We start from the raw sequence: 27,101 nt of genomic DNA on the forward strand, positions 1-27,101 counted from the left end.
GTTTGTAATCAATTAAAAATCAAGTTGATTTTTAGAAAGACAGTTGCAGAATTTTATTCGCTTTCCCAGTATGCTAATTAATGAAAAAAGTTACTTAAGTATGGCATATTTACCTTACTTTCTAGATTCTTATAATCTAGAAATGGCCACTAGAACCACAGTATTGCTGAATGTGGACATTAAATAACTGGGATTCACTTACTTTTTAAAAGGCAGACGTTAAAGGATAGTATAGAATTAGTGACTTTTGGGTTAATGTGCAGCTACTTTTGTCCTCAACTTTCCTTTTTGTAATCTTGCATTCTTGTTGGTCTGGGTTTCTCACAGGTACTATTAATTTAGTAACTACTTGTTGAATGGAATTGAATGAACGGGTCATTATTTGTATAGCCATCGGATCTCCTTACTTTCTTAATCTGTGCTGCTTTTATTTATTTAAAATATTTTTATTAGCAAGAGGGAAAAGAAAAATAAAATATTTTTATTGATTTTTAGAGAGAGAGGAAGGAAGAGGGAGAGAGGAAAACATCAATGTGTGATTGAAACATCAATCAGCTGCCTCCTGCATGCTCTCTACAGGGAATCAAGCTTGCAGCCTGGGTATGTGCCCTGACCAGGAATCCAACAGCAACCTCTCTGTGCACTGGAGGATGCTCTACTAATTGGCCAGGGCAATCTGTGCTGCTTTTAAAACTGCGACAGAGCCCTGCCGGGGTAGCTCAGTTGACTAGAGCGAGTTTCTGATGATACTCTTAAGGTTTCCATTGGATCCCCTTGCAGGTTGGATCACATATAAGAATCAACCAATGAATGCATATGTAAGCTTAACAACAAATCAGTGTCTCTCACTCTCTTTCTCTCAAATCAACAAATAAAATTAACCAAAAAAAAAAACCAAAAAAACCAAAAACAAAAGACAACTGGAGCAGTTATTTTCTCCATTTTAATCGCATCACCAATTTGGAATATGTGACAAATTCTTGGAAAGAGGTAGAAAAGCATATCACAGTGTCATAAAATTCTTCATTGGGTGAAGTAAATTTATTTTTATTAGAATGCCATTGTCTCCTGGCCAGTGTGGGTCAGTGGTCGAGTATTGGCTCATGCACCAGGAGGTAACTGGTTTGATTCCCAGTCAGGGTACATGCCCAGGTTGTGGCCCAGTCCCCAGTGGGAGGTATGCAGGAGGCGGCCAGTCGATGTTCTCTCTCATCGATGTTTCTCTCTCTCTCTCACTCTCCCTTCCTCTCTAAAATCAATAAAGAAAAAAAATTTTTTTTAAAATGCCATTGTTTTAGGGTAAAGAATATCAGAAATATTTTTCTCCATCAATACAATGACTACTTTTATTATTATTTATGAATAATCTGTCTTCATGGCTTCCCCCTTCATTGTAAACTAGCTTTAGTATTGGGGAAATAATAAAATAAATTGCTGTACTATACTTTTAAAAAACTGTACTGTACATAAAATTTACCATTTTAATAATTTTTAAGTGTGCAACTCAATGGCATAAAGTACAATCACATTGTTTTGCACCCATATCACTGTCCACTTCCAGAACTTTTTCATTATCACAAACAGAAACTCTGTAGACATTAATTCCCGATTCCCTCTTCCCCTCAGCCCCTGGCAGCCTCTGTTCTACTTTCTGTCTCTATAATTTTGCCTGTTCTGGGAACCTTTTATAAGTGGAATCATACAACATTTGTCCTTTTGTGTCTGGCTTATTTCATTTACCATGTTTTTAAGGTTCATCCATGTTATAGTGTGTATCAGAATTTCCTTCTTTTTTAAGGCTGAATAATATAAGCTTACCCATTTATCTGTTTATGGATGTTTGGATTGTTACTGGCTTTTGTGAAGGCAAAAGTAGTGCTGTTGTGAACTTTAGTGTATAAGTATCTGTTTGAGTCCCTACTTATGATTCTTTTGGGTATATACCTAGGAGTACAGTTGACTCTTGAACAACATGGGTTTGAATTACACAGGTCCACTTTTATGTAGATTTTTTTTTCCTGCAACTGTAAATGTATTTTCTCTGCCTTAAGATTTTTTAAACATTTTCTTTTCTCTAGCTTGCTTTAGTGTAAGAATACAGTATATAATACATATAAACTATATTCTAATCGACTGTGTTATTGGTAAAACTTCAGGTTAACAGTAGGCTATTAGTAATTACATCTTGGGGAAGTCAAAAGCTGTATGTGGATTTTCAAGTGCATGGGTGTTGGCACCTCTAACCATTGTGTTGTTCAAGGTCAACTTTATCTACCTTGGGTTTATTCTGGATCATACTGTAATTTTATGTTTAACATTTGAGGAGCATCCAAACTATTTTCTAGGCATGTTACATCTTTTGTTTTTTTTTTTTATCCTCACCAGAGGACATTTTTCCATTTTTTGTTCAGATAGAGTGGGAGGGAGGGAGAGAGAGAAACATCGACGTGAAAGGGACACATCAAGTGGCTGCCACCCGCACGACCAACCAGGGCCGGGGACAAACTGCAACCTAGGTACGCGCCCTTAGCGGGAACCGAACCCGGGTCTCTCTGGACCGCAGGCCGACGCTCTAACTGCTGAACCAAACCGGTCAGGGCAAGCGTGCTACATCTTTTACATTTCCATTTAGCAGTGCACATGGGTTCCAATTTCTCCACATCTTCTCTTCCTCCCCAACAGTTTTTACTTTCCTTTTTTGTTTGTTTGTTGTACTTATTTGATAATAACCATCATAATGGGGGTGAACTGGTATCATTGTGGTTTTGATTTGCATGGCCCTAGAGATAGTGATGTTCAACATATTTTAATTCGTATCTTCTTTGGAGAAATGTCTTTTCAAGCCATTTGCTCATTTTTGAATTGGTTTTTGTTTGTTGTTTAAAAAACGATTATTTAGCCCTGGCCGGTGTGGCTCAGTTGAGTGTCCTAGCCCTGTGCACTGAAAGGTCGCCAGTTCGATTCCTGGTCAGGTCACATACCCAGGTTTTTGGTTTGTTCCACATCAGCGGGTGTTCTGGAGTCAGCTGATCCATGTTTCTTTCTCACATCAGTGTTTTTCTCTCTCTCCCTCTCCCTTTCTCTCTCTCTCAAATTAATAAAAACATTTTAAAAGGAGATTATTTAAAAATAACTTTTAAAAGTTATTTTGTACATGTGTTAAATCTTTTATCTGAAAACCTCTGGTTATTTTTTTTTCTTTATTGATGTTTTTTTAGAGAGAGAGGGAGAGAGAGATAGAAACATCAATGAGAACATCGATTGTCTGCCTCCTGCATGCCCCCCACTGGGGATTTGGCCCACAACCTCTGCATGTGCACTGACCAGGAATTGAACTGGTGACCTCTTGGTGCATAGGTTGACGCTCAACCACTGAGCCACACACACCAGCTGGGCCTTCTGGTTTTTATAAACATGTCTTTATTGATTTTTAGAGAGAGGGGACAGAGAAGGAGAGAGAGAGAGAGAGCGCGCGCGCGCAACATCTATTGGCTGCCTCCTGCACACCCCCTACTGGGTTTTAAGCCTGAAACCCAGGCAGGTGCCCTGACTGGGAGTTGAACCAGTGTTCTCTTGGTGCATGGGTCAACACTTAACCACTGAGCCACACCAGGCAGGGCTGAAAATCTTCTGGTTCTTAAAATGAATGAAATACCTGTACTGACATTTTAACAATAGAAACAAAATTTATATTTGATAGATGGATAAACAGCAAAGGGATTGATTTTTTTTTTATTTATTTTATTTTATTTTTATTTTTTATCCTCACCCGAGGATATTTTTCCACTTTTTGTACAGATAGAGTGGGAGGGACAGAGAGGAAGGGAGAGAGAGAGAGAAACATCGACGTGAAGGGACACATCGAGTGGCTGCCACCCGCACGACCAACCAGGGCCGGGGACAAACTGCAACCGAAGTACGTGCCCTTAGCGGGAACCGAACCCGGGTCTCTCCGGACCGCAGGCCGACGCTCTAACCGCTGAGCCAAACCGGCCAGGGCGGGATTGATTTTTTTATTCTTACCCGGAGGACATTTTTCCATTTTTTGTTCAGATAGAGTGAGAGGGAAAGAGAGGAAGAGAGAGAGAAACATTGATATGAAAGGTACACATCGAGTGGCTGCCTCCCACACAACCCAACCAGGGCCAGGACTGCAATTGAGGTATGTGCCCTTAGCGGAAACCGAACCCGGGTCTCTCTGGACCCCAGGCTGACGCTCTAACCACTGAGCAAAACCGACCAGGGCAGCAGTCTTTGTTTTTTTAAGTTTCTGTGGGGATTTTTTTGTTTGTTTTTATTGATTTTTTATTTTATATTTTAAAGAGAGAAAGGGAGAGAGAGAGAGAAACATTGATCGGCTGCCTCTTGCACACCTCCCACCAGGGATAGAGCCTGCAACCCCGGCATGTGTCCCCCTGACTGGGAATCAAACGTGGACCTCTCAGGCCTGCTCAATCCACTGAGCCACACTGGCTGGAGTTTAAAAAAAAAAATTTTTTTTTTTTTTTTTTATCCTCACCTGAGGACATTTTCCCATTTTTGTTCAGATAGAGTGGGAGGGAGGGAAGGAGGAAGAGAGAGAGAGAGAGAGAGAGAGAGAGAGAGAGAGAGAGAGAGAGACATTGATGCGAAAGGGACACATTGAGTGGTTGCTACCTGCACAACCAACAAGGGCCGGGTACAAACTGCAACCGAGATACGTGCCCCTAGCGGGAACCGAACCCAGGTCTCTCTGGACCACTGGCCAACACCCCAACTGCTGAGCCAAACTGGCCAGGGCAAAAAAAATTTTTTTTTTGGTCCTTACCTGAGGATATTTTTCTCTTGTTTTCCCCCTCAGATAGAATGAGAGGGAGGAAGGGAGAGAGAAAGAGAAAGAAACATGGGTATGAGAGAGACACATGGATTGGTTGCTTCCTGCATGACAGCTACCAGACCAGGGATCGAACTGCAACCGACGTATGTTCCCTTGATCGGAATTGAACCAGTGACTCTTTGATCTTTGGGGTGATGCCCTAACCTCTGAGCCAAATAGTCCAGGGCCATCAGCAGTTCTGACTTCACTTTTCTTGATGATACTGGCAACTTGCCTCTTTGTTCATTTTTTTTTTAGCCTGGCTAGAAAGTAAAAAAATTATATTGATTTTTTTCAAATAATCAGCTTTGGTTTAATGTTATTCTCAGTCGTTTTTCTATTTTCTATGTCACTGATTTACATGCTAATTTTTGTCATTTGTTCTCTTTCATTTGCTTTAGGAAAAATTTTCCTCTTTTCTCTGGTTTTATAAAATAGAATCTTAGATTATTGATTTTAGCTCTTTATTATTTTTTCTATATGCATTAAATGATGTAAATTTCCCTCTGCTATTTTTGTTGCTTTCCAAAAATTTGATGTTGTAGTTTAATTTTTATTTAATTAAAAATAATTTTTAAAATTAAAAATATAAAGTGTTTTGTTAATATGGTTAGGAGCAGAGGAGGGGGGTTACTTGATGGAGAAAAAGGAAGTGTAATATGTACCATTAACTTGACCTGAGTCAGTGTTCCCCAAGTGTGATCAGTAGGTTAATATGTAAGTAGGTTTACTTTGGGGACTTAGAGAAGAGCTGACTTTGATTAGAAAAAGAAATAATGAAGGATATTTGAAATGGAATGTAATAAAGGCAGTTTTAATGCACCCAGTCATAATCACATGGTACACTAAATAGATATTAGTAGTGATGGATTCCAAGGGTAACTCATTTTCAGATTGATTTATGCACTCACCATATATTTCTCTCCTTGTAAACGCCAGAGATACATTGAGGAACAAAACCCAAACTGTCATTTGGTGATGGTTGCATAACTCTGTAAATATACTAGATATCATTGAGTTGTATTCTTGAAATGAGTGGATTTTATGGTATGTAAATTATACCTTAATAAAGCTTTAAAATAACCCAAACACCTGCCAGTGGACTTCAAGAAGCTTATACTCTCTTGGGAGAAAAATACTTTGAACAAACACAGAAATGAATATATAGTAAAACTCGGGATGAATGTTTTGGAGCCAAGGAATGATATACCTTGAGAGAAATTAACAGGGGAGATCTTTAGATTGAGTGGGTTGGAGAGAGCCCCTGAAGAATGGTACCAAAGATGAGTAGGAGGAAGTAGGGGAGAGTGTTTCAGGTAGATGAACCAGCATGTATAAAAGTTTTGGGTTGAGGAAAATGCAGTGGAGGTGGGGGAGAAAAGAAAGTGCAGTGAGCCCTGGCTGGTTTGGCTCAGCAGTTAGAGCATCGGCCCTCAGACCAAAGAGTCACAGGTTCGATTCTGGTCAGGGGCATGTACCTTGCTTGCGTTTGGTTGCCGTTTGATTCTCGACCTTGTTGGGGTCGTATGGGAGGCAGCCAATTGGTGTATCTCTCTCACATTGATGTTGTTTTCTCTCTCTCTCTCCCCCCGAAAATCAGTGGAAAAATATCCTTAGGTGAGGATAAAAAAAGAAAGGAAGAAAGAAAATGTAGTGGGTTGACAAAATAATTTAATGAAATTTACTGGATTTCTGTACTAGTGGAGGACGTTAACCTGGATCATCTCTGTTATTACCTAGCTCTAGTGTATATTTTCTTTCTTTTTTTATTCCCACCCAAGGATATTTTTCTATTTATCTTCAGATAGAGTGGGAGGGAGAGAGAGAAACATTGATGTGAGAGAGACACATTGACTGGTTGCCTCCCGCATGACCTAAACCAGGGCGAGGGATGAACCACAACCAAGGCACATGCCCTTGGCCTGAATCGAACCCGCGACTCATTGGTCCATGGGCCGAGGCTCTACCGTTGAGCCAAACCAGCCAGGGCAATGTATATTTTCTTTTTTTGTATATGATGTATAGTACTTATCTCTCTATCTTTTTTTTTTTTTCCGTCACCCGAGGACATTTTTCCATTTTTTGTTCAGATAGAGTGGAAGGGAGGGAGAGAGAGAGAGAGAGAGAGAGAGAGAGAGAGAGAGAGAGAACATCTTGACGTGAAAGGGACACATCGAGTGGCTGCCACCCGCACGACCAACCAGGGCTGGGGATAATCTGCAACTGAGGTACAGGCCTTAGCGGGAACCAAACCCGGGTCTCTCCGGACCACAAGCTGACGCTCTAACCGCTGAGCAAAACTGGCAAGGGCTATTTCTTTATCTTTAAGCAGTTTTCAGAGAGATGTCTGTCATGTTTCTATCATTGCCCTTTTTAGAAATAGAAAAGGTTGAATTATTTACTTATTCTTAAAATATTTATTTTTGCTTTGTGTATCAAGCCGCTGTTTTCTACAATGGGAAAGTAAAGGTAAAAATAAAACCGAAAAGCACTTATTGAGCTTAACATAGTAGGTGCTTAATATTTTTGTTGGGGGAGGGCAGGGGAAGGTGCTTTGTGGTCTTAATTTGAAACAAACACCAGTCACAGTGAATTACAAAATTTGAAAGGCAAAAGAGCTCAAATATAGGATCAGATAAGATGAGAGAATTTCTATTGGAAAAGCAGACCATATTATGTATGGTTGGTTATAGAATCATTTGAAACTAGTAATTTCAAAAGGTACAAATCTTTGCTTTAAGGAGTATTTTAGTATTTGAATAATGGTTTTTGCCGATCAAGTACAAAATATTTAAGTGTTTTATGAATTACCTTTGTGTGGTTTCATAAATTTTAATGAAAAAAATTTTTAATGTTTTTATTGATTTTTTTTTTTTATGAGAGAGGAAGGGGGGAGAGAGAGAAACATTGATGTGAGAGAAAAACATCAATTAGCTGCCTCCTGCACATCCCCTACTGGGGATTGAGCCTGCAACCCGGGCATGTGCCCTGACCAGGAATTGAAGCAGAACCTCCCAGTACACGGGACGACGCTCAGTCCTCTGACCCACACCGGCCGGGCACATTTTAATGACATTTTATTTTATTATTTTTTAAAATTTTATTTTAAATCTTTATTGTTGTATGTATTACAGATGTTCCTCATATTTCCCCCATTGACTCCCTCCTCCCTTGTCCCGTCCCCCTCCCACCTTTTCCCATACTATTGTCTGTGTCCATTGGTTATGCATATAAGTTGTTTGGTTTATTTCTTTCCACCCCCCAACCCCTTTCCCTTTGAGGTTTGTCAGTCTAGCAATGAATTTGTACTTCTTAATCCTTTCACCTTTTGCACCCATTCCCCCAACCCCCCTCCCATCTGGCAACTAACAAAATGTTCTCTGTATCTGTGAGAATGTTTCTGTTCTGCCTGTTCATTTTGTTTGTAGATTCCATTGTCGATAGATATGTATTCATTGCCATTTTGTTTGTTCATATATTTTATCTTTTTCTTCAAAAAGACCCTTCAACATTTCATATAATAATGGTTTGGTGGTGATGGACTCCTTTAGCTTTTTCTTGTCTGGGAAAGTGTTTATATGGCCATCGATTCTAAATGACAGCTTTGCAGGATAGAGTAATCTTGGTTGTAGGTTCTTGCTTTTCATCACTCTGAATATTTCTTGTCACTCCCTTCTGGCCTGCAAAGTTTCTTTTGAGAAATCAGCTGACAGTCTTATGGGAACTCCCTTGTAGGTAACTAACTGCTTTTCTCTTGTTGCTTTTAAGATTCTCTCTTTGTCTTGAACCTTTTGCATTTTGACGATGATGTGTCTTGGTGTGGGCCTCTTGCGGTTCATCTTGTTTGGGACTGTCTGTGCTTCCTGGACTTATATGTCTGTTTCCTTCACCAAGTTAGGAAAATTTTCTGCCATTATTGTTTCAAACAGGTTTTCGATTTCTTGTACCCTCTCTTCTCCTTCCGGCACCCCCAAGATGCGAATGTTGGCACGCTTGAAGTTGTCCCAGAGGCTCCTTACACTATCCTCATTTTTTTGGCTTCTTTTTTCTTTTTGCTGTTCTGATTGGGCGTTTTTTGCTTCCTTATATTCCATATCAATGGTTTGCTTCTTGGATTTACGTTCTCTACTATTGAATCTGTGTAAATTATTCTTTATTTCAGTTAAAGCCTCCTTCGTTTCTAACTGTGTGTCCATCATTTCTGACTGGTCCTTTTTTATGCTCTTGAGGGCCTCACTAAGTTCACTGAGCATCCTTATAAGCAGTATTTTGAACTCAGCATCTGTTAGGTTGCTTATCTCCATTTCGCTTAGTTCTTTTCTTGGGGTTTTGTTCTGTTCTTTCATTTGGGACCTGTTTCTTTGTCTCCTCATTTTGGCTGCCTCCCTGTGTTTGTTTCTGTGTATTACTTAATGAGAGGTATGGGGCTAGCTGAGACCAGATGCTGCTTGTTTGAAAGAATTTAGGAAAACCTGAAGCAGCATCCAAGACAGGCCAATCCTATGGTGAAGCAACTGGCAACAGCTTGGGTGGCCTGAAAGTTGGATGGGGCAGGGCCTCAGGGAATCACCAGGGCGGAGCTACCAGTGTGAGCCAGGTTGCTGGAGTCCCAGATGCCCCAGGGAAGGGCTCACCAAAGGAACAGAGGCCTCTGACAGCACATTTGTCCCCGAGAAAGCCCCCTCTCCAGCCCTCGCTCCAATGCCAAACAGCTCAGTTCTTCCCTGTATGTCTCTGGTGCCCCTCGAGCAGCCTCCCCTTTCAGCTTAGGGGGAGTGAGTCTGTTAAGTCTGTGCGCAGGCCCGTTAAGAGGAGTTGCCTGGGGCTCCAGCCACATCAGCTTACCTGAGCCTCAGTTCCAGCTGGTTTTTCCAGCCAGAAGTTATGGGGACTTTTCTTCCTGGCACTGGAACCCTGAGTGAGGTGCCTGGTGTGGGACGGGGACCCCTCAGTCCTCAGGGAGACCTTCCCAGCCAGGTATCCTCCTGATTTTTATCGGCCACAGTGGGTGTGGGACCAGCCCGTCTGCCTCCACCCCTCCTACCAGTCTTGATGTGGCTGCTGCTTTAATTCCGTAGTTGTAGGACTTTCATTCAGCTCGTTTTCAGGCGGTTTTGAATAATGGTTGTTCTGTAGTTTAGTTGTAACTTTTATGTGGTTGTGGGAGGACGCTATATCTCGTTTATCTATGCCGCCATCTTGACCGGAAGTTCCTTTAATGACATTTTAAACAAAATTATTGGTAATGACTCTAGACATTTGTTACCTGGAAGATCATACACCCAAAAGACAGCAAAAAGTTAAGAGTTCTACCCCTGGCCAGTTTGGCTCAGTGGTAGATCATTGGCCTGCGGACCAACGAGTCACAGGTTCAGTTCTGGCCAAGGGCACATACCTTGGTTGCAGTTTGTCCCCAGCATTGGTTGGCATTGTGTGGGAAGCAACCAGTTGAAGTGTCCCTCTTACATGGAAGTTTCTCTCTCTGTCCCTTTGTCTTTCTCTCCCTCCCACTCTATCTGAAGATAAATAGAAAAATATCCTTGGGTGAGGATTAAAAATAAAAAATTTAGAGTTCTAGTCACCAGTTCAGTGACTTTGAACCAGTTTATTCAGCTCTTTGAGATTGTTGTTGTTACTCTTCTAAGAAAGGGAATGATAATCTGCTTTGCATATCTCACAGGGGATTGTTGTGAAGATTCAGTTAGATAGTAAACTGGAAAGTACACCAGAAATGATCAGTCAGTTCAGATACTGGGCTTCTACCATTGTTTAGTGTTCACAACTGGGGAAACAAAGGTGAAGTCATATTTGTTGCTCTCACAGTTCACAGTCTAGTGGAGAAGACCTATACAAATAAGTATAGTCAGTACTTTTTTGGTTCATATTCCAGCTTTTTTTTTTCCAGAGCAATTTTAATACACGTCTATGCAAAAAGAGAAATGTTCTGATTTCAAGGGATTCATTTGGCTAGAATAAGTTGTTCAGTTACCCTTAATGCCCCTTACATGAAAAAATGAAGTGTGTGGTAGTTTTGTATTAATGAGCTATGAGAAATGATAAGCTAGTCTTCTTAAGACCCTACTCATTGGTCTAAGGTAGGCCCTGGGTGTGCATGGTTTCAGTGGAGAAGAGGTGAAAGGTTATTAGAATAGAGGAGTCTTGAAGAGTCAACATTTGTCAAAATTGAGGTTATATACACGAATAACTGACAAGAATGTATTCTCTATTTTGCATATAAAATCATGTACTTTTATTATTTTTTAAAAGGATCAATAATTGCGCTAACACCTAGGGAAGAGCTAATTTAGCAGATACTTACTTTGACTTAATAGAAAATCATGCTAAATTAGCAGACCAGTGACATTTTAAGTGCATGTAGGAAAAGGAAACCTATTGGGAGCCATCTTGCCATAGCACATTACAGGTTTGCCCTTTAATCAGGAGACAAGCATTTATTTATTTATTTTTTCCTCACCCAAGGACATTTTGTTTGCATTTATTTTCAGATAGAGTGGGAGGGAGAGAAGGAGGAAGAGAGTGAGAGAAACATCGATGTGAGAGAGACACATTGACTGGCTGCCACCCGCATGACCCCAACTGGGGCCGGGGACAAACCGCAACCAAGGTACCTGTTCTTAGCGGGAACTGAACCTGGGACTCTCTCGTCCATGGGCTGACGCTCTAACCACTGAGCCAGACTGGCCAGGGTGAGAGACAAGCATTTAAAGTGTCACTTTTCTTCATACTTGCATAAGTAGGATTAAACTTTTTCTTGTTTTAAAATTTTTTTTCCCCACTGATTTTTTTTTATTTTTTAGAAAGAGTGGAAGGGAGGGTGGTAGAGAAAGAGAGAAACATCAGTGTTGAGAGAGACACATCAGTTGGTTGCCTCTCACAGAGCCCTGGTCATGGTGGGGGAAACCTGCAACTCAGTCACATGTCCTTGACCGGAATCGAACCCGTGACCCTTTAGTCCACAAGCTGATGCTCTAACTGCCGAGCCAATCCAGCAAGGGCTCTTTCCTGTTTTTCATGTATTGATGTGTGAACCACGGAGAACTGTAGATCTGACAGATATCTCAAGAGGTCATCCTTTGGGAAAATTTCTTTATCTAATCTTGGGGACTAACTCCCTGTACCTTATGGTCTCCTTGGCTTTTTTTTTTTTGCTTTTTTGGAGGGGGTGTTAATCCTCACCTGAGGATATTTTTTCATTGATTTTTAGATAGAGTGGAAGGGAGGGAGGGAGGGAGAGAGAGAAACATCGATGTAAAAGAAACACATCTGTTGGTTGCCTCCCACAGGACCCTTGCAACTCTTTGGTCCTCACTGAGCCAAATCGGCCCGGGCCTCCTTGGCTCTTTGAATCAGAATTGTAGCTGATTTCTAGGTAAATGTAAGTAAATACTTTGCCCTGTAAGAGTGCTCATTTTAATGTTCTTAAGACTTTCATTAGAAAAATTTGCAGTTAGATCTATTGGCACATTCTAGCATCACCATTTACAAAGTTTAACTGAGTGACTTGAGGCTCACATGTAAAACAGCATTATTCTTGGTATGAGAAATAACTTGTAAAATGCTCATAGATATTTCATAAATAATAATTGCTTTCCCTTCTTGATTTGATTATCTTTAGTTATTGCTGGAAGTAGGTATGACAGCTTTTAATCACTGAAGGAGATGATCCATCTTGTTAATATTCTTAAGTCTGAATAGCCAACATTGTTTGCTTCTAATTTATGTCTTTATTCAGCATATATTTTAAAAACTAAATCATGTGTCAGGCATTGTGTGGAGCCTTTGGTGATACAACTATAAAATGATATGGTCCTTGCCTTCATGATGTAATTGATAAAAAGGCGAGAGGCACATTAGGAACAAAGGAGAACTACCTGTACCAGGAAGTAAGGGAAATTGGAGTTGAGACTTGAAGATCAGTGTAAATTTGGTGAACAAGATGGGGTTGGTTATGGTGTTGAGTTAGAGCTCCAAGCACAGAAAACAGTAGGTGCAAAACCTGGGAGGTGTGGACTGTGAACTTGAAGTAGTCAAGTATTTTTTGAGGTGCAGGAGGGGCAGGAAAGGATATTTAACTGGTAGGTGAAGTACTTAGTGACCATGCAGTGGAGTTTAGAGTTTATGCTGTATGCTCAGTGGATTGAGCGTAGCTCAGTGGATTGAGTGTCCTCCCAGGGACTGAGATGTCCTGGTTCGATTCCTGGTCCGATTCCTGGTCAGGGCACCTGCCCAGGTTGAGGGCTTGATACCCAGTAGGGGGCGTGCAGAAAGAAGGCAGCCGATCAATGTTTCTCACATTGATGTTTTTATCTCTCCCTCTCTTTCTAAAAAAAAAAAAATCAATAAAAATATATTGTAAAAAAATTTAAAAACTTTGTGTATTGTGATTACCTGTAGAGCTTATTTAACATACAGAGGCCCAGTCCAGGCTTTCATGGAGGCTGGATTGGGGTTATGGCTTTACATTCTGTACAGGATGGGGAAAAAGTATGTTTTGTTAAATTATTTTCTTTGAAAAGACTATAGTCCTGGTCAGACCAAAGAGTCATGGGTTTGATTCTGGTCAAGGGCACATACCTCAGTTGTGATTCGATTCCTGGCCCTGGTTGGGGTCGAGCGGGAGGCAATCATTTGATGTCTCTCTCTCTCTATCCATCCCCCCTTCCCTCTCTCTCTGTCTGAAAATCAATGGGAAAATATCCTCGGGTGAGGATTAAAAAAGGAAAAGACTCTAAACTGATGTCTAAAATTTATAGTGTTTTCATGCAACTTTATTGTTTTTCTTAATTATGCTGTGTGGAAAATTATATCGTAATTTCTGAAAATGCTAGATAGCACAAAAGGGCCAAACAGGATTGATTCTTGAAATACAGTTAAAAGAAATCTTTTATTTTTTTCTTTTGTGGATGGAAGTGTATATTTTTATTTGTTTAGTTTTTAGTCCTCATTCAAGGATATTTTTCCATTCTTTGTTCAGATAGAGCGGTAGAGAGGGAGAGAGAGAGAAACATCGACATGAGAGGGACACATCGACTGGCTGCCTCCCACACAACTCCAATCAGGGCCGGGGATGAACAGCAACCAAGGTACATGCCCTTGACAGGAATTGAACCCGCAACTCATTGATCAGCGGGCCAATGCTCTAACCATTGAGCAAAATCAGCCGGGCAGTTTTTATTGATTTTTAGAGAGAGAGGGAGGGAGAGGGAGAGAGAGAGAGAAACATTGATTGGCTGCCTCCTGCACACCCTCTATTGGGGATTGAGCCCGGAACCTGGGCACGTGCTGACTGGGAATCAAGCTGGTGACCTCTTGGTGCATGGGTTATGCTCAACCATTGAACCACATTGTCTGGGCATATTTTTAAAATGTCATATTGTATAATAATAGTTTCATATTAAATAGTTTACCTATTAAAGTGATGCAATATTTTATGTGTGATTTCTTGTTTTTTTTTCAGCTTTATTGAAGTATAATTTATATCCAGTAGCATTCACCAATTTAAAATGTTCAGTTCAGCCCTGGCCGGTTTGGCTCAGCGGTTAGAGCGTCGGCCTGCGGTCTGGAGAGACCCGGGTTCGGTTCCCGCTAAGGGCACATACCTCAGTTGCAGTTTGTCCCCGGCCCTGGTTGGTCGTGCGGGTGGCAGCCACTCGATGTGTCCCTTCACATCGATGTTTCTCTCCTCTCTCTCTGTTCCTCTCTCTCCCTCCACTCTACCTGAACAAAAAATGGAAAAATGTCCTCAGGTGAGGATAAAAAAAAAAAAAAAAAAAAATGTTCAGTTCAATAACCTTTGACAAGTGTATTAAGCAGTGTAACCACCACTACCATAATCATGACAGAACATTTCCATCACCCCATAAAGTTCTCAGTGCCTTTTAGTTTTCTCATGAGTGAAATGGGTATAATGAGAGTGTCTCTTTCCATAGGATTGTTGTAAGGATTAAATGAGTTAATACATTTATTTTTTATTTTTATTTATTTATTTTTTAAAATCCTTACCCAACGATATTTTTTCATTTATTTTCATAGTAGGATGAGGGGAGAGAGAGAAATATCAGTGAGAAAGAGGTACACTGATTGGTTGCCTCTCGCACAGCTCCAACCAGGGCCAGGGACCTGGTACGTGCCCTTTGACCGGAATCGAACCCGCAACTCTTTGGTCCACAGACTGCCGCTCTTAACTGCTGAGCCAAACTGGCCAGGGTGAATTAATATATTTAAAGTCCTTAAAGTAGTTCCTAGTATATTGTAAAAGCTTAGTTAATGCTATCTGTTCTTATCCATAGTATTGATGTTGGTATTCTACCCTTTTTTTTTTTTTTTTTTTTTTAATCCTCACCCTAGGACATCTTTCCATTTTTTGTTCAGGGAGAGTGGGAGAAAGGGGGAGAGAGAGAGAAACATCGACGTGAAAGGGACACATCAAGGGGCTGCCACCCGCACGTCTAACCAGGGCCGGGGACAAACTGCAACCAAGGTACGCACCCTTAGCAGGAACCGAACCTGGGTCTCTCTGGACCGCAGGCCGACGCTCTAACAGCTGAGCCAAACTGACCAGGGCTCTACCCTTTTAAAAAAGCTCCTCATGCCTGGCCAGTGTGGCTCAGTCGACCCATGCACCAAGAGGTCACCGGTTTGATTTCTGGTCAGGGCACATGCCCAGGTCGTGGGCACAATCCCCAGTTGAGGGCATGCAGGAGGCGGCCAATTGATGTTCTCTCTCATCGATGTTTCTATGTCTCCCTCTCCTTTCCTCTCTCTCTATAATCAATAAAGAAAAAAATTAAAAAAAAGAAAGTTATGTTGTTCTCATACACATGTATATATATATAAATGAAACTGAATGGAGTGCAAAAGTACCTTGATCCTTAGCAGAATTCAGGTTGATAGTTGTTATATGAAGGTACACTTTTCTGAATGTACCCATTGGCCAGCTTTATTGATAACTGGTATTTAATTGCATTACTTTTATCACTCTTGTGTTATTGTAAAGTATGTGATGTAAAATTCAGGATATCTTATTCATTGTCAATACCACCATGTTAGGCAATTGTCACTTGTATTTTGCATTTGTCTTCAGATAGAGCAGGAAGGAGAGAGTGGGAGAAAGGAGGGAAGAGAGAAAGAGAGAAACATCGACATGATAGAGACACATCGACTGGTTGCCACCTACATGACCCCGACCGGGGCCGGGGACAAACCACAACTGAGGTATGTGCCCTTAGCGGGAACCGAACCCGGGACACTGGTCCATGGGCTCTAACCGCTGAGCCAAACCATCCAGGGCTGCTGTTTTGATTTATAATAAAATCATGCGTTTGGAAGTCTTTGGTTATTTTGTATCTTTAAAAACATTTTAAAATTGATTTGAGAGAGAGGGAGAGAAACAGTGGTTTGTTGTTACACCTATTTATGTATTTGTTGTTTGCTCATTGTATGTGCCCTGACTGGGGATGGTTCTGCAGTCTTGGTGTATCTGGAAGACACTCCATTTTTTGGTTATTTTGAAAGTCTACACATTGTACCCTCTGTGTCAAGCCTTTGATTTACCTGCTTTTTTACGTTCAATTGATCCTGTCTGTTAAGATGTTTCATCAGATTTCTTTGGGACATTTTTCTGTGGTACCTAATGCTGTTTTATCCTCCCGTTTCTTTGAGAATTGGATATTATAGATTAAATGTTCCATAAGTTTTCTAGAGCTACCATGACAAATGTGGTGACTCTAAAACAATAGAAAATTTTCTTTCACAGATCAAGAGGCCAGAAGTCTAAAGTCAAGGTGGAGGCAGGGCCATGCTTCCTCTCGAAGCTTTTAGGAGAGAATCCTTCTTTGCCTCTTTCAGCTTCTGGTGGCTCTTGATGTTTCTTGTCTTGTTTTTTTTTTTTTTTTTTAATTTTTTTTTTCTTTATTGATTTTAGAGAGAGAGGAAGGGAGAGGGAGAGAGACATAGAAACATCGATGAGAAGGAACATCGATTGGCCGACTCCTGCACGCCCCCCACTGGGGATTTGGCCCACAACCTGGGCATGTGCCCTGACCAGGAATCGAACCAGTGACCTCTTGGTGCATGGGTCGATGCTCAACTACTGAGCTATACCGGCCAGGCGATGTTTCTTGTCTTTTGACAGCATAACTCAGTTTTCTTCCTCATCTTGATATGGCCATCTTACCTGCTGTGTATATCCTATCATTTTACATGGACACCAGTCGTTGGATTTAGGACTCACCATAAATCTAGGATGATTTCATTTTGAGATCCTTAACTAATTACATATGCAAAGATCCTGTTTCCAAATAAGATCACATTTTGAGGTTCAAGATAGACATGAGATTTTGGGGGATACCATTCAACTCACTACAGGTATAAAGGGGAATATTTACACGATTTAAGCTTTGAAAAGGGGAAGGAAGCAGGACTAAGTAATGTCAAAACTATTTTGCAGTCTGCAGAAATGTTATTTTGGGCCACTCAAGTCTGAATGCTCTCTGCTGTATGCTCTAGATTTCGGTCTCAAGTGAATAATTATGGGCTAATAGGGCTTGGAGCATAGGTCTGCCCTCATTAAGTAACTTTTCAGCAAACTAGGAATAAATGACCTCCTAAAATGAATATGATTGTGTGGTCAATTTGAGTGATAAAATGTGAGATTCTGTGGTACTTTTATTTATTATTATTTTTTTTTATGAAATATTTTTTAAAATTTTTTTGTTACAGATATTTCACCTTTTTTTACTGTGGTACTTTTAAATTGTGAAATTTTACTAGAGTGATAGTATAGTGATTAAAAGCAAGGACTTTAAGAGTCAGAATTTGAAACCAGTTCAAATTATCGGAATTCAAATTCTGACTCTAATCCTTAATAGTTGAGATTACTATGGGTAAATTGGTAAACCCTCAATGCAATGTCTCATTAAAATAAAGGTTAAAGGAATAATACCTTATGAATACATGTAAAGTGCATGAACTGCCTGGCCCACAGTAACTGCTCATTGAATTTTTAAAAAATATGTTTTATTGATTTTTATATAGAGAAGAAGGGAGAGGGAGAGAAAGAGATAGAAAAATTGATAAGAGAGAAATATCGATTGGCTGCTTCCTGCACGCTCCCTACTGGGGATGAAGCCCACAACCTGGGCATGTGCCCTGACTGGAAATCAAACAAGGGGTTGAATAGGTGACTTCTTGGTGCATGGCACCGTGCTCAATCCACAGAGCCACACAGGCCAGGCTACTCATTTAATATTAGCGGCTACTCATTTAATATTAGCTGCTACTGCTTTCATCATTGTTGATGCTCTTCAGAAGAAAAACTCAATACTTTAAAAATTTATGCCTGTTTTTCTAGTGGTAAGGATGAATTTCTACTGATGAATTCAGAGATTCCTACCCAGTGTTGCCTTAGCAAGGACACTTTTTAGGTAGAGGCTGGGAGTAGCAGAGAACACAGGATAAGATTACTGGTTCCTGGTTTCACTAACAGACACTAAGTGAGTAGCCATTTTAGTGATTTGTATAGAACTTGCCTCAGGCAGACCCTTCCAATGAGTCTTTATTTATTGTACATCAAGCAAATCCCCCTTTTCTTTATGTCATGATGGTATCAACCTGAATTTTAATGTAAGTCATTAAACATCTTGTCTCTGAAGTTAACCTCTCTAAAGGATCTTACATATAATTGGCCATCTGTATCGATGGGTCTCTCATCCACAGATACAACCCAGCTGTGGATAGAAAATATTGGGGGGTGGGGGGAGCTTCTTGTTGCCGATGTGTGCTCTAGTTAGGCCTATCATGGTTGGTACTGAATATGTACAGACCTTTTCTTTCTTGTCGTTATTCCCTAAACAGCATAGTATAGAACTATATACATAGCATTTACATTGTATTAAGTATTAAGTAATCTAGAAGTGATTTAAAGTATAGGGAGGCCCTGGCCGGTTTGGCTCAGCGGTTAGAGCGTCAGCCTGCGGTCCAGAGAGACCCGGGTTTGGTTCCCGCTAAGGGCATGTACCTCGGTTGTAGTTTGTCCCCAGCCCTGGTTGGTCGTGCGGGTGGCAGCCACTCGATGTGTCCCTTTCATGTCGATGTTTCTCTCTCTCCCTCCCATTCTGAAAAAAAAAAAAAGGAAAAATGTCCTCGGGTGAGGATAAAATAAATAAAATAAAGCATAGGGAGAATATGTATAGGTTATATGCAAATACTGTGCTATTTTATATAAGGGACTTTAGCATCTTCATATTTGGTATCTGAGGAAGAATAACCAATCCCCTGCAGATACTGAGGGAGGGATGATTGTAACTTTGAAGTTGTTTTTTCAGATGAATAGACTACATGTTTTAGCAGACATTTCAGCATGTTTTGGAAGTAATCTACTAAAGATTTGTTGTGGGAATGTAGTTTTCCTTCCCCTCAGGTTTTTAAATTTTTTATTTATCTTTATTGTTGAAAGCATTCCCCTCAGTTTTTAATATTTCTTCCAGAGGTATATGTTACTAATAAGACTTTTTATTTTATTTATTTATTTAAAAACATTTTTTTTTCTTTATTGATCTTAGAGAAGAAGGGAGAGGGAGAGAGAAAGAGAAACTTCGCTGAGAGAGAACATCAGTTGGCCACGTCCTGTATGCCTCCCACTGGAAATTTGACCCACAACCTGGGCATGTGCCCTGACTGGGAATTTAACTGGCGACCTCTTGGTGCTTGGGTCGATGCTCAACCACTGAGCCACACCAGCTGGGCAATGAGACTTTTTAGAAAACTGCACTGAAGGGTAATACTCTTCTGCTTTTTCTGCTTATCTGAACCCCGAACTCTCCTAAGTGAAATGCTGCAATGTAGTTTACTGAGTTTATTAAAATATTTTAAAAATAGATTACAAGAATTCACTGATGATTAAACATTGCCAAACAGGTTTTTCCCTTTCTCCCCTCTCTCTCCAGCCTGTTTGCTGGTTTTTTAACATTATTCATGAAGAGAATGGAAACTGATTATCTGTGTATTACATGCATGTATTATCTCAGTTAAACATAACCATGTGTAGGTATTTTATATAAGGAAACCTAGGCTTAGAGACATGGAAGTTGTTCAGGGTCACATGTACAGAATGGTGGAGTTGATATTTGAGTGCATGCCCTTCTGGTTCTATTAACTGCTCTTTTCCAACATGTGCCATTGCCTCTCTAAATCAGAAAGCTCAGACAACTAGTTCTTGCTAACAAAATATTTGTTATATACAAAGAAAAGAATGAAGTACATAAGTGAAATTCCAAGCTTAAAATTTTATCTTTCATTCTTTGATATGAAAATGTTTCCATGTTTTGTTCTGAGTATACAAGGTTGGAATGGAACAGGGTGGGGTGTGTATATATGCAAATGGTGGGTCCTTGAGGAAAATGGATTATTTGAATAGCATAATCCTTGAAGATGTGTACTGTAAAAGATTCTCCTGTTCAATTCCTTTATTTTTTAAATATGTTTTCATTGATTTTTCTAGAGAGAGAGAGAGAGGAAGGGAGAGAGAGATAGAAATATTGATTTTAGGTAGAAACATTGATGGGCTGCAGCCTCCTGCACGCCCCGTACTGGGGATCAAGCCCAAAACCTGAGCCTGTGCCCTGACCAGGAATTGAACCGGAACCTTAGTCCATGGGATGATGCTCAATCTGTTGAGCTATACCGGCTGGGCCCTTTACTTATTTTTATTTATTTATTAAAAAATACTTTTTTTCTTTATTGATTTTAGAGAGAGAGGAAGGGAGAGGGAGAGAGAGATAAAAACATTGATGAGAGAGAATATTGATTGGCTGCCTCCTGCATGCTGCCCTCACTGGGGATTTATTTGTTCTACAACCTGGGCTTGTGGCCTGACTGGGAATCAAACCAGCGACCTCTTGGTGCATGGGTCAATGCTCAGCCACTGAGCTGCACCAGCTGGGTCCTTTATTTATGTTTAGCAGAAAGAGTCTCATCCTGGTTAGCCATCATAGTTTTAAATTTTGTGTAAGATTTTGCCTTTAAATAGGTCACAGACTGTTTTTTTAAGGCAGAATGCTTTTCAGTACAGGCACCTTTCTAAATGAACCTCTCTGCTTATTCTAGTCTCTTCTCACAGTTAAAAATGTCTTGGGAAATTAAAAGAATTGTTTTTTTTTTCTCTAGATTAACTGCTGAAGTACTGATCGAGTTCTGCGTTTCTTCAATGAGGAACTACAGGCTGATCTTCTGCCATAATCTCAAACAGCCATAAATGACAAAAGAATGCTTGCTCAGTGAGGGTAGCTGGTACAGAATCCATTTTTTAAACTTAGGTGTTTAAGTGCTCAAAGGTAAGTTTTTCAAAATGGTAATTATCCCATGCTGAATAAGTCCACAGAGATTTTGGAGTTTACCTACTATTACAGCTATTTGATTATTAATTTGAGGTTTTCCATTCAGTAGTTCACACCAGATATGTGGAAGAATGGATTTTGCTTGTCTAGAATTAAATTTATGACATTTTGCTGTCCCTAAGTTAATGTCTACTGTTCTTGTGTGTTGGATGGATTCGTTACCCAGTCACATTGTGACACTTTCTTGATCCAGTGGGGACATCTATTCTATATATGAACCTTGTTTTGTAAAAACTTCAGAATATTGAACAGATTAATTTTTTTGCTTTGTTACTTTTCTTGTGCAAAAGGAGTTGTTTTTCTGTGGTGATAAGAAAAGCCCAGTTTATGTCATTTTGTTCATTATCAACTTTTGAAATAGTTCCCTCCCCCCTTTTTATTGAATGCATTGGTGTGACACTGGTAAACAAAATTATGCAGGTTTCAGGTGCATAATTCCACAACATACCATCTGTACACTGTATTATGTGTTCACCACTCCAGTCAAGTTTCCATCCATCACCATTTATCCTCCTTGTTTCTTTCCAAAATACTCCTTCCCCACATAAAGTAATATGTTTATTGTTAGAAAATGAACTTTTCTTGGGGTTGCTTTTTGAAGCTTCAGATATTAGAAACATTTTCTCCCACTCTTTTTTTTTTAATCCTCACCCGAGGCCATTTTTCCATTTTTTGTTCAGATAGTGTGGGAGGGAGAGAGAAGAAGAAAGAAAGAGAGAGAAACATCGACATGAAAGGGACACATCTAGTGGCTGCCTCCCACACAATCCCAACCAGGGCTGGGGACAAACTGCAACCAAGGTACATGCCCTTAGCGGGAACTGAACCTGGGTCTCTTTGGACTGCAGGCTGACGCTCTAACCACTGAGCAAAACCGACTAGGGCCCACTCCTTTATTGATCACAATTCCTACAAAGTTAAGACAAATAACAGTTCTTCTGAACTAAACTGGCTGTGCAGATTTTTGTTTTGAGTAATTATGAAACAGGATTGATGACATTCTCATTAAAAGTGGATGTCTAGAACTGAAAAGTTTCCTTTGTTTATAAAGACATATTATGGCTGCTCTGTCATGTGGAAATGAGAACTGGTTAATCTTGTTCTCATTAGCCCATTGTTTATAAAAAGTGATTTTTAGCATACCTCTTTGTGAAAGTGATTCTCCTATTTGGGTGCTTATGAATGGAGAGATCAGATGAGCTTCATATAATAAGAGTCCAGACATGATTGGGTTTGGCTTTTTACCTGTGTCATTACTAAGCTTGGTTAGTAAAGGTCTTCTTTGAAACAGATTTGCCCTTTAATTTGTCTTTGGGACATTAATGTCCTTTGCTAAGTTTAATGATCAATTTTGCCATTGTTTGATAAATATGCAAGTGCCAACTGGAGTATTCAGAATTTTAACCCTAAGTAGTAGAGTAAATGCTTAGATGATTGTATTGAACTTTATTTGTAGAACTCACTAGAATAGTCCTGATAACTGGAACATACGGAAGATGAGAACACACTGAAGTGTAAAGCCTTTTTCTTTAATGTATTTAGTCATATTGCCACCTGTTAACTATTATAGTCCTTTTGTTGTTGTTTTTCACTTGGCAGAAAAGACAGCTTTGATTTCTGGCTGCAACAAAGATATGAGGAAGAGCTCCTCCCCTTCCTTGAGTAACTGCAACTCCGTTCTTGCTAACAAAATATTTGGAATTCCACTTGATGAGCTGCAGCAGGGAGGACATCCAGACAATGAGGTTCCGTTCATAGTTCGCCATGTTGTGGACTATATTGAGGAACATGGTATACATTTCTTTACTTTGAGGGTTAGCTTTTGTTTTAATAAACATAACTTACCCCTTTTTGACCTTGGATTTAAAAACATTTATTTTTTAGCATGGAAAGTCCAAAATATAGTGAGGAAAAACAATAGAAATTCTTTTTTTTAATATGTTTTTATTTATTTTGTTTTTTAGAGAGAGAGAGAGGAAGGAAGAGGGAGAGAGATAGAATATCGATGTGAGAATCATCAGTCAGCTGCCTCCTGCACGCCCCCAAGATTGAGCCCGAAACCCAGGCATGTGCCCTGACTAGGAATTGAACCATTGACCTCTTGGTGCATGGGATGATGCTCAATCCATGACTCACACTGGCCAGGCCAATAGAAATTCTTTTCTATGATTCAGAAATGCCCAGAGTAGAGCATTTTAGTGTGCGTGTGTGGGGAGAAATAATAGAAATATATATATATATATATATATATATATTTTTTTTTTTTTTTCTTCTTCTTCTTCTTGATTTTGAGAGAGAGAGGAAGGAAGAGGGAGAGATAGAAACATCAATGAGAGAGGACATTGTTTGACTGCCCCCTTCATGCCCCCCACTGGGGATTGGGCCCACATCCTGGGCATGTGCCCTGACCAGGAATTGAACCGGTGACCTTCTGATGGGTTGATGCTCAACCGCTGAGCCACACCGGCCGGGCAATAATAGGAATATTTTTAATGGATGATAGGGGGTGGGATAAAATAGAATATCCCTCAGGACAGACAGAGTTAGCATCTTTCTAGATGTGTAATTTGAAGGTGTTGAGCACAGTCAGGGGAGCTAAGAATGGCTTTCCAAAAGTATGAATATTTGAAGTTGATTGGAGAATGAATATATAACCAAATAATTGAAGTTGATGCTATTTTAATTTTGCCTTGAACTAATGTAGGAGGTCTGGAGCAACAAGGACTTTTTCAAGTCAATGGGAATGCTGAGACAGTGGAGTGGCTTCGGCAGAGATATGACAGCGGAGAAGAAGTGGATTTGGTTAAGGAAGCAGATGTTCCTTCAGCTATTAGTCTTCTTAGGTTTTTCCTTCAAGAACTTCCTGAACCTGTTATCCCTGGCAGTTTGCATATTAACTTGATGCAGCTTTCTCAAGGTAACACAATTTGATTTTTTTTTTTAATCCTCACCTGAGGACATTTTTGCATTTATCTTTAGATAGAGCGGGAGGGAGAGAAGGAGGGGGGAGAGGGAGAAACACTTGTGTGAGAGAGATGTTTGACTGGCTGCCACCCACACGACCCCAACCGCGGCCGGGGACAAACTGCAGTCGAGGTACGTGCCCTTAGCGGGAACCAAACCCAGGACTTTTTGGTCTGCGGGCCGACACTCTCTAACCACTGAGCCAAACTAACCAGGGCCACAATTTGATTTATATCAACCAGTCATTTAACATTAATTTCAAAGTCCTTACCTTTTAGAAATCTTGATTTGTAAATAGTAATTATAGTACTGAAATTAATTTCTTATGTTCCCATTCAGGGACATAGGCTCTTTGGGGATGTATGGTCTAGTTAAGGAATGGCAACTTACTAGATTGCTGTGATACTATTTACTTTTTATAATTGGAGTAAGATATAGGGTAAGAAGGAGGAAAGGCAGGAGAAAAGAACAAGGAGTAGGAGGGTAGGGAAAAAAGGAAGAAAATATATACGTAAGGTGATATATGTGGCAGAGTGTCCGATAATAGCCATTGCTGTTGCTTAGTGGTAATGTTGCTATAGGATATTTATCCCTGGTTTGATAGAACTTCCTAGCAAAAACCAGAAGACAACTTTGATTCTAGGTTTAAAATATACCTAAAGCTTATTCTTGGACACCTGCCTCAAGGAAATAAAATATCAAATTGGACACTAGGCTCTACTCTAAATGAGGAAAAAAATTGTCCTTATTGGTTTTTTTGGTGGTGACTAAAAGTAGGGCCCAGCTGGAATGGAATAGGGACAAGGAAGGTAAAGGTAGGGAAAGGCAGAGAGGTGAAAGAACCAAGAAGTGAGGAAATGCTTGTGTTCCTAGAGCCAAATGGTATTCATGTATATGTAATGAGTGACATGTTTCATTATACAGGAAACTTTATAAAAGGTGGCATATAATATATATTTCTTAAATTAAAAAGATTATTTTGTCCTGGCTTTTCTCTTTGTATTATGGAATCTTTTTTTTGTACTTATCTTCACATAGAGTGGGAGGGAGGGGGGAGAGAGAGAGAGAGAGAGAGAGAGAGAGAAACATTGAAGTGAGAGAGACACATCGATTAGTAGCCACCCATACAACCCCAACCAGGGCGGGGATGAACTGCAACTGAGGTACATGCCCCTAGTGGGAATTGAACTCAGACTCCCTGGTCTGTGGGCTGACACTCTAACCACTGAGCCAAACCGGCCAGGGCTGTCTCTTTTATTTCTTAATTTATAAGCACCTGGCGAAACTAAATGAGTGGATGCCTCTGATTTATGTATAAAGGTCATTACAAAAATATTTTATGACCCTCTTACATGTGTTTTCTTCTGTATAGCTGGATGACGGGACTTACTTTGACCTTGCTGTATTCGTGAATGGTTAGCTGATTTTGTTCTTGTATTGTGCCACCTGGATCAAAAGACATTTTTCAAGCCTGGCTGGTGTGGCTCAGTGGATTGAGGGTTGTACCATGGATTGAGAGGTTCCCAGTTTGATTCCCGATCAGGGCACATGCCAGGGTTGTGGGCTTCATCCTCAGTGGGGGTTGTGCAGGAGCCAGCCAATTGATGTTTTTTTTCTGACATTGATGTTTCTGTCTCTCTCTCCTTCCCGTTCGCTCTCTAAAAAAAACCACATGATCAATAATGTCACCTTTCTTCAAAGTGTAACTTTGTATTTTCCCCCAAAAACTAATGCTTTTTTTTGTTGTTTTGAATTTCTGAGTTCATTTCTTCACTTTCTTGTAGGGGTTTTCTCAAATGCTTATATAAAGTTACTTAATGAGCATTTTGCATCCATTAAATGTGTAATGAAACTGATGTGTTAGAGTTTTTTGAGCTCTTTTTATGACTCTTGAGCCATTTTTATTTTATAGTTATAGAGGTTTATGTTCCCTGTTTTAGATAAATTGTAGACAAGTCTTTAAAGTTTTAAGAATTAGATTAGCTTTCAGTATTGAACAAAAGGTTATAAAAGAATAATTGGAATGAGACTTAATAGTAATAAAGTCATTGACTCATTGAGACAGACTATCAGAAGCTGTTTTGTCACTTGAATTGTCATTTTGATTGATACTCATTTAAAAGTATGATAGCATCATCTATGTTATCTGTCTTTCATGGAATTACAATATACATCTGACTAATTAAATTTGAAGGAATTTAAGGTATGCAAAAATGCTTGTGGCCGATAAGTCTTTCAGTGTTACAATATGAGAAATTTACCATTTCCTTCGATTTCCTACTTACATAACCATTAGCATATGTGTGTATGCTTACACATGCAACCACATACACACCCATTTCTTTTTTTTTTCCTTTCTCATTTTTTTTGGTTAATCCTCAAATGGGGATATTTTTTCATTGATTGTTTTTAGTAGAAGGGAGGAATGGGAAGAGAGAAACATCGATGTGAAAGAGACACATCGATGATTGGTTGCTTCTTGCACACCTCGACCAGGGCCAAGGATCGAACCTACAAACCAGGTACGTGCCTTTGACCAGGAATTGAACCTACAACTCTTTGATCCATGGGCTGACGCTCCAACCACTGAGCCAAAACGGCCAGGGCTCCTTGTTTTATTATTTTTTCTTTTTTATTGATTTTTAGAGGAAGGAAGAGGGAGAGAGAAGATAGAAACATTGATGAGAGAAAACATCGATTGGCTGCCTCCTGCATGCCCCCCACCACACTCACAACCTGGGTATGTGCCCTGACCAGGAATTGAACTGGCGACCTCTTAATGCATGGGTCGATGCTCAGCCACTGAGCCACACTGACCGGGCAGGGCTCTTTTTTTAAAAATTCTCACCCGAGGATATTTTTCCATT

The 27,101-nt window shown here is 40.0% G+C and overlaps 1 protein-coding gene across 29 annotated transcripts in view; it reads left to right on the forward strand.

The window, feature by feature from the left end:
* The window catches only part of FAM13B (family with sequence similarity 13 member B), a 115,273-nt gene that overhangs the window by 11,790 nt on the left and 76,382 nt on the right, over nt 1–27,101 (forward strand). For 20 of the 29 annotated variants that reach the window (XM_036239970.1, XM_036239971.1, XM_036239985.1 and 17 more), the window contains exons 2-4: nt 21,041–21,207; nt 22,870–23,061; nt 23,975–24,187. In XM_036239970.1, coding sequence (XP_036095863.1) covers nt 22,905–23,061; nt 23,975–24,187 — 370 coding nt within the window. In that variant the 5' untranslated portion in view covers nt 21,041–21,207; nt 22,870–22,904. Of the gene's footprint in view, nt 1–21,040; nt 21,208–22,869; nt 23,085–23,974; nt 24,188–27,101 lie in introns of those variants that run through there. The other 9 variants (XM_036239991.1, XM_036239993.1, XM_036239997.1 and 6 more) reach the window with 2 other exon arrangements.

This window comes from Molossus molossus, unplaced genomic scaffold (genome assembly GCF_014108415.1).
Source record: "Molossus molossus isolate mMolMol1 unplaced genomic scaffold, mMolMol1.p scaffold_m16_p_4, whole genome shotgun sequence".
Taxonomy (NCBI): domain Eukaryota; kingdom Metazoa; phylum Chordata; class Mammalia; order Chiroptera; family Molossidae; genus Molossus; species Molossus molossus.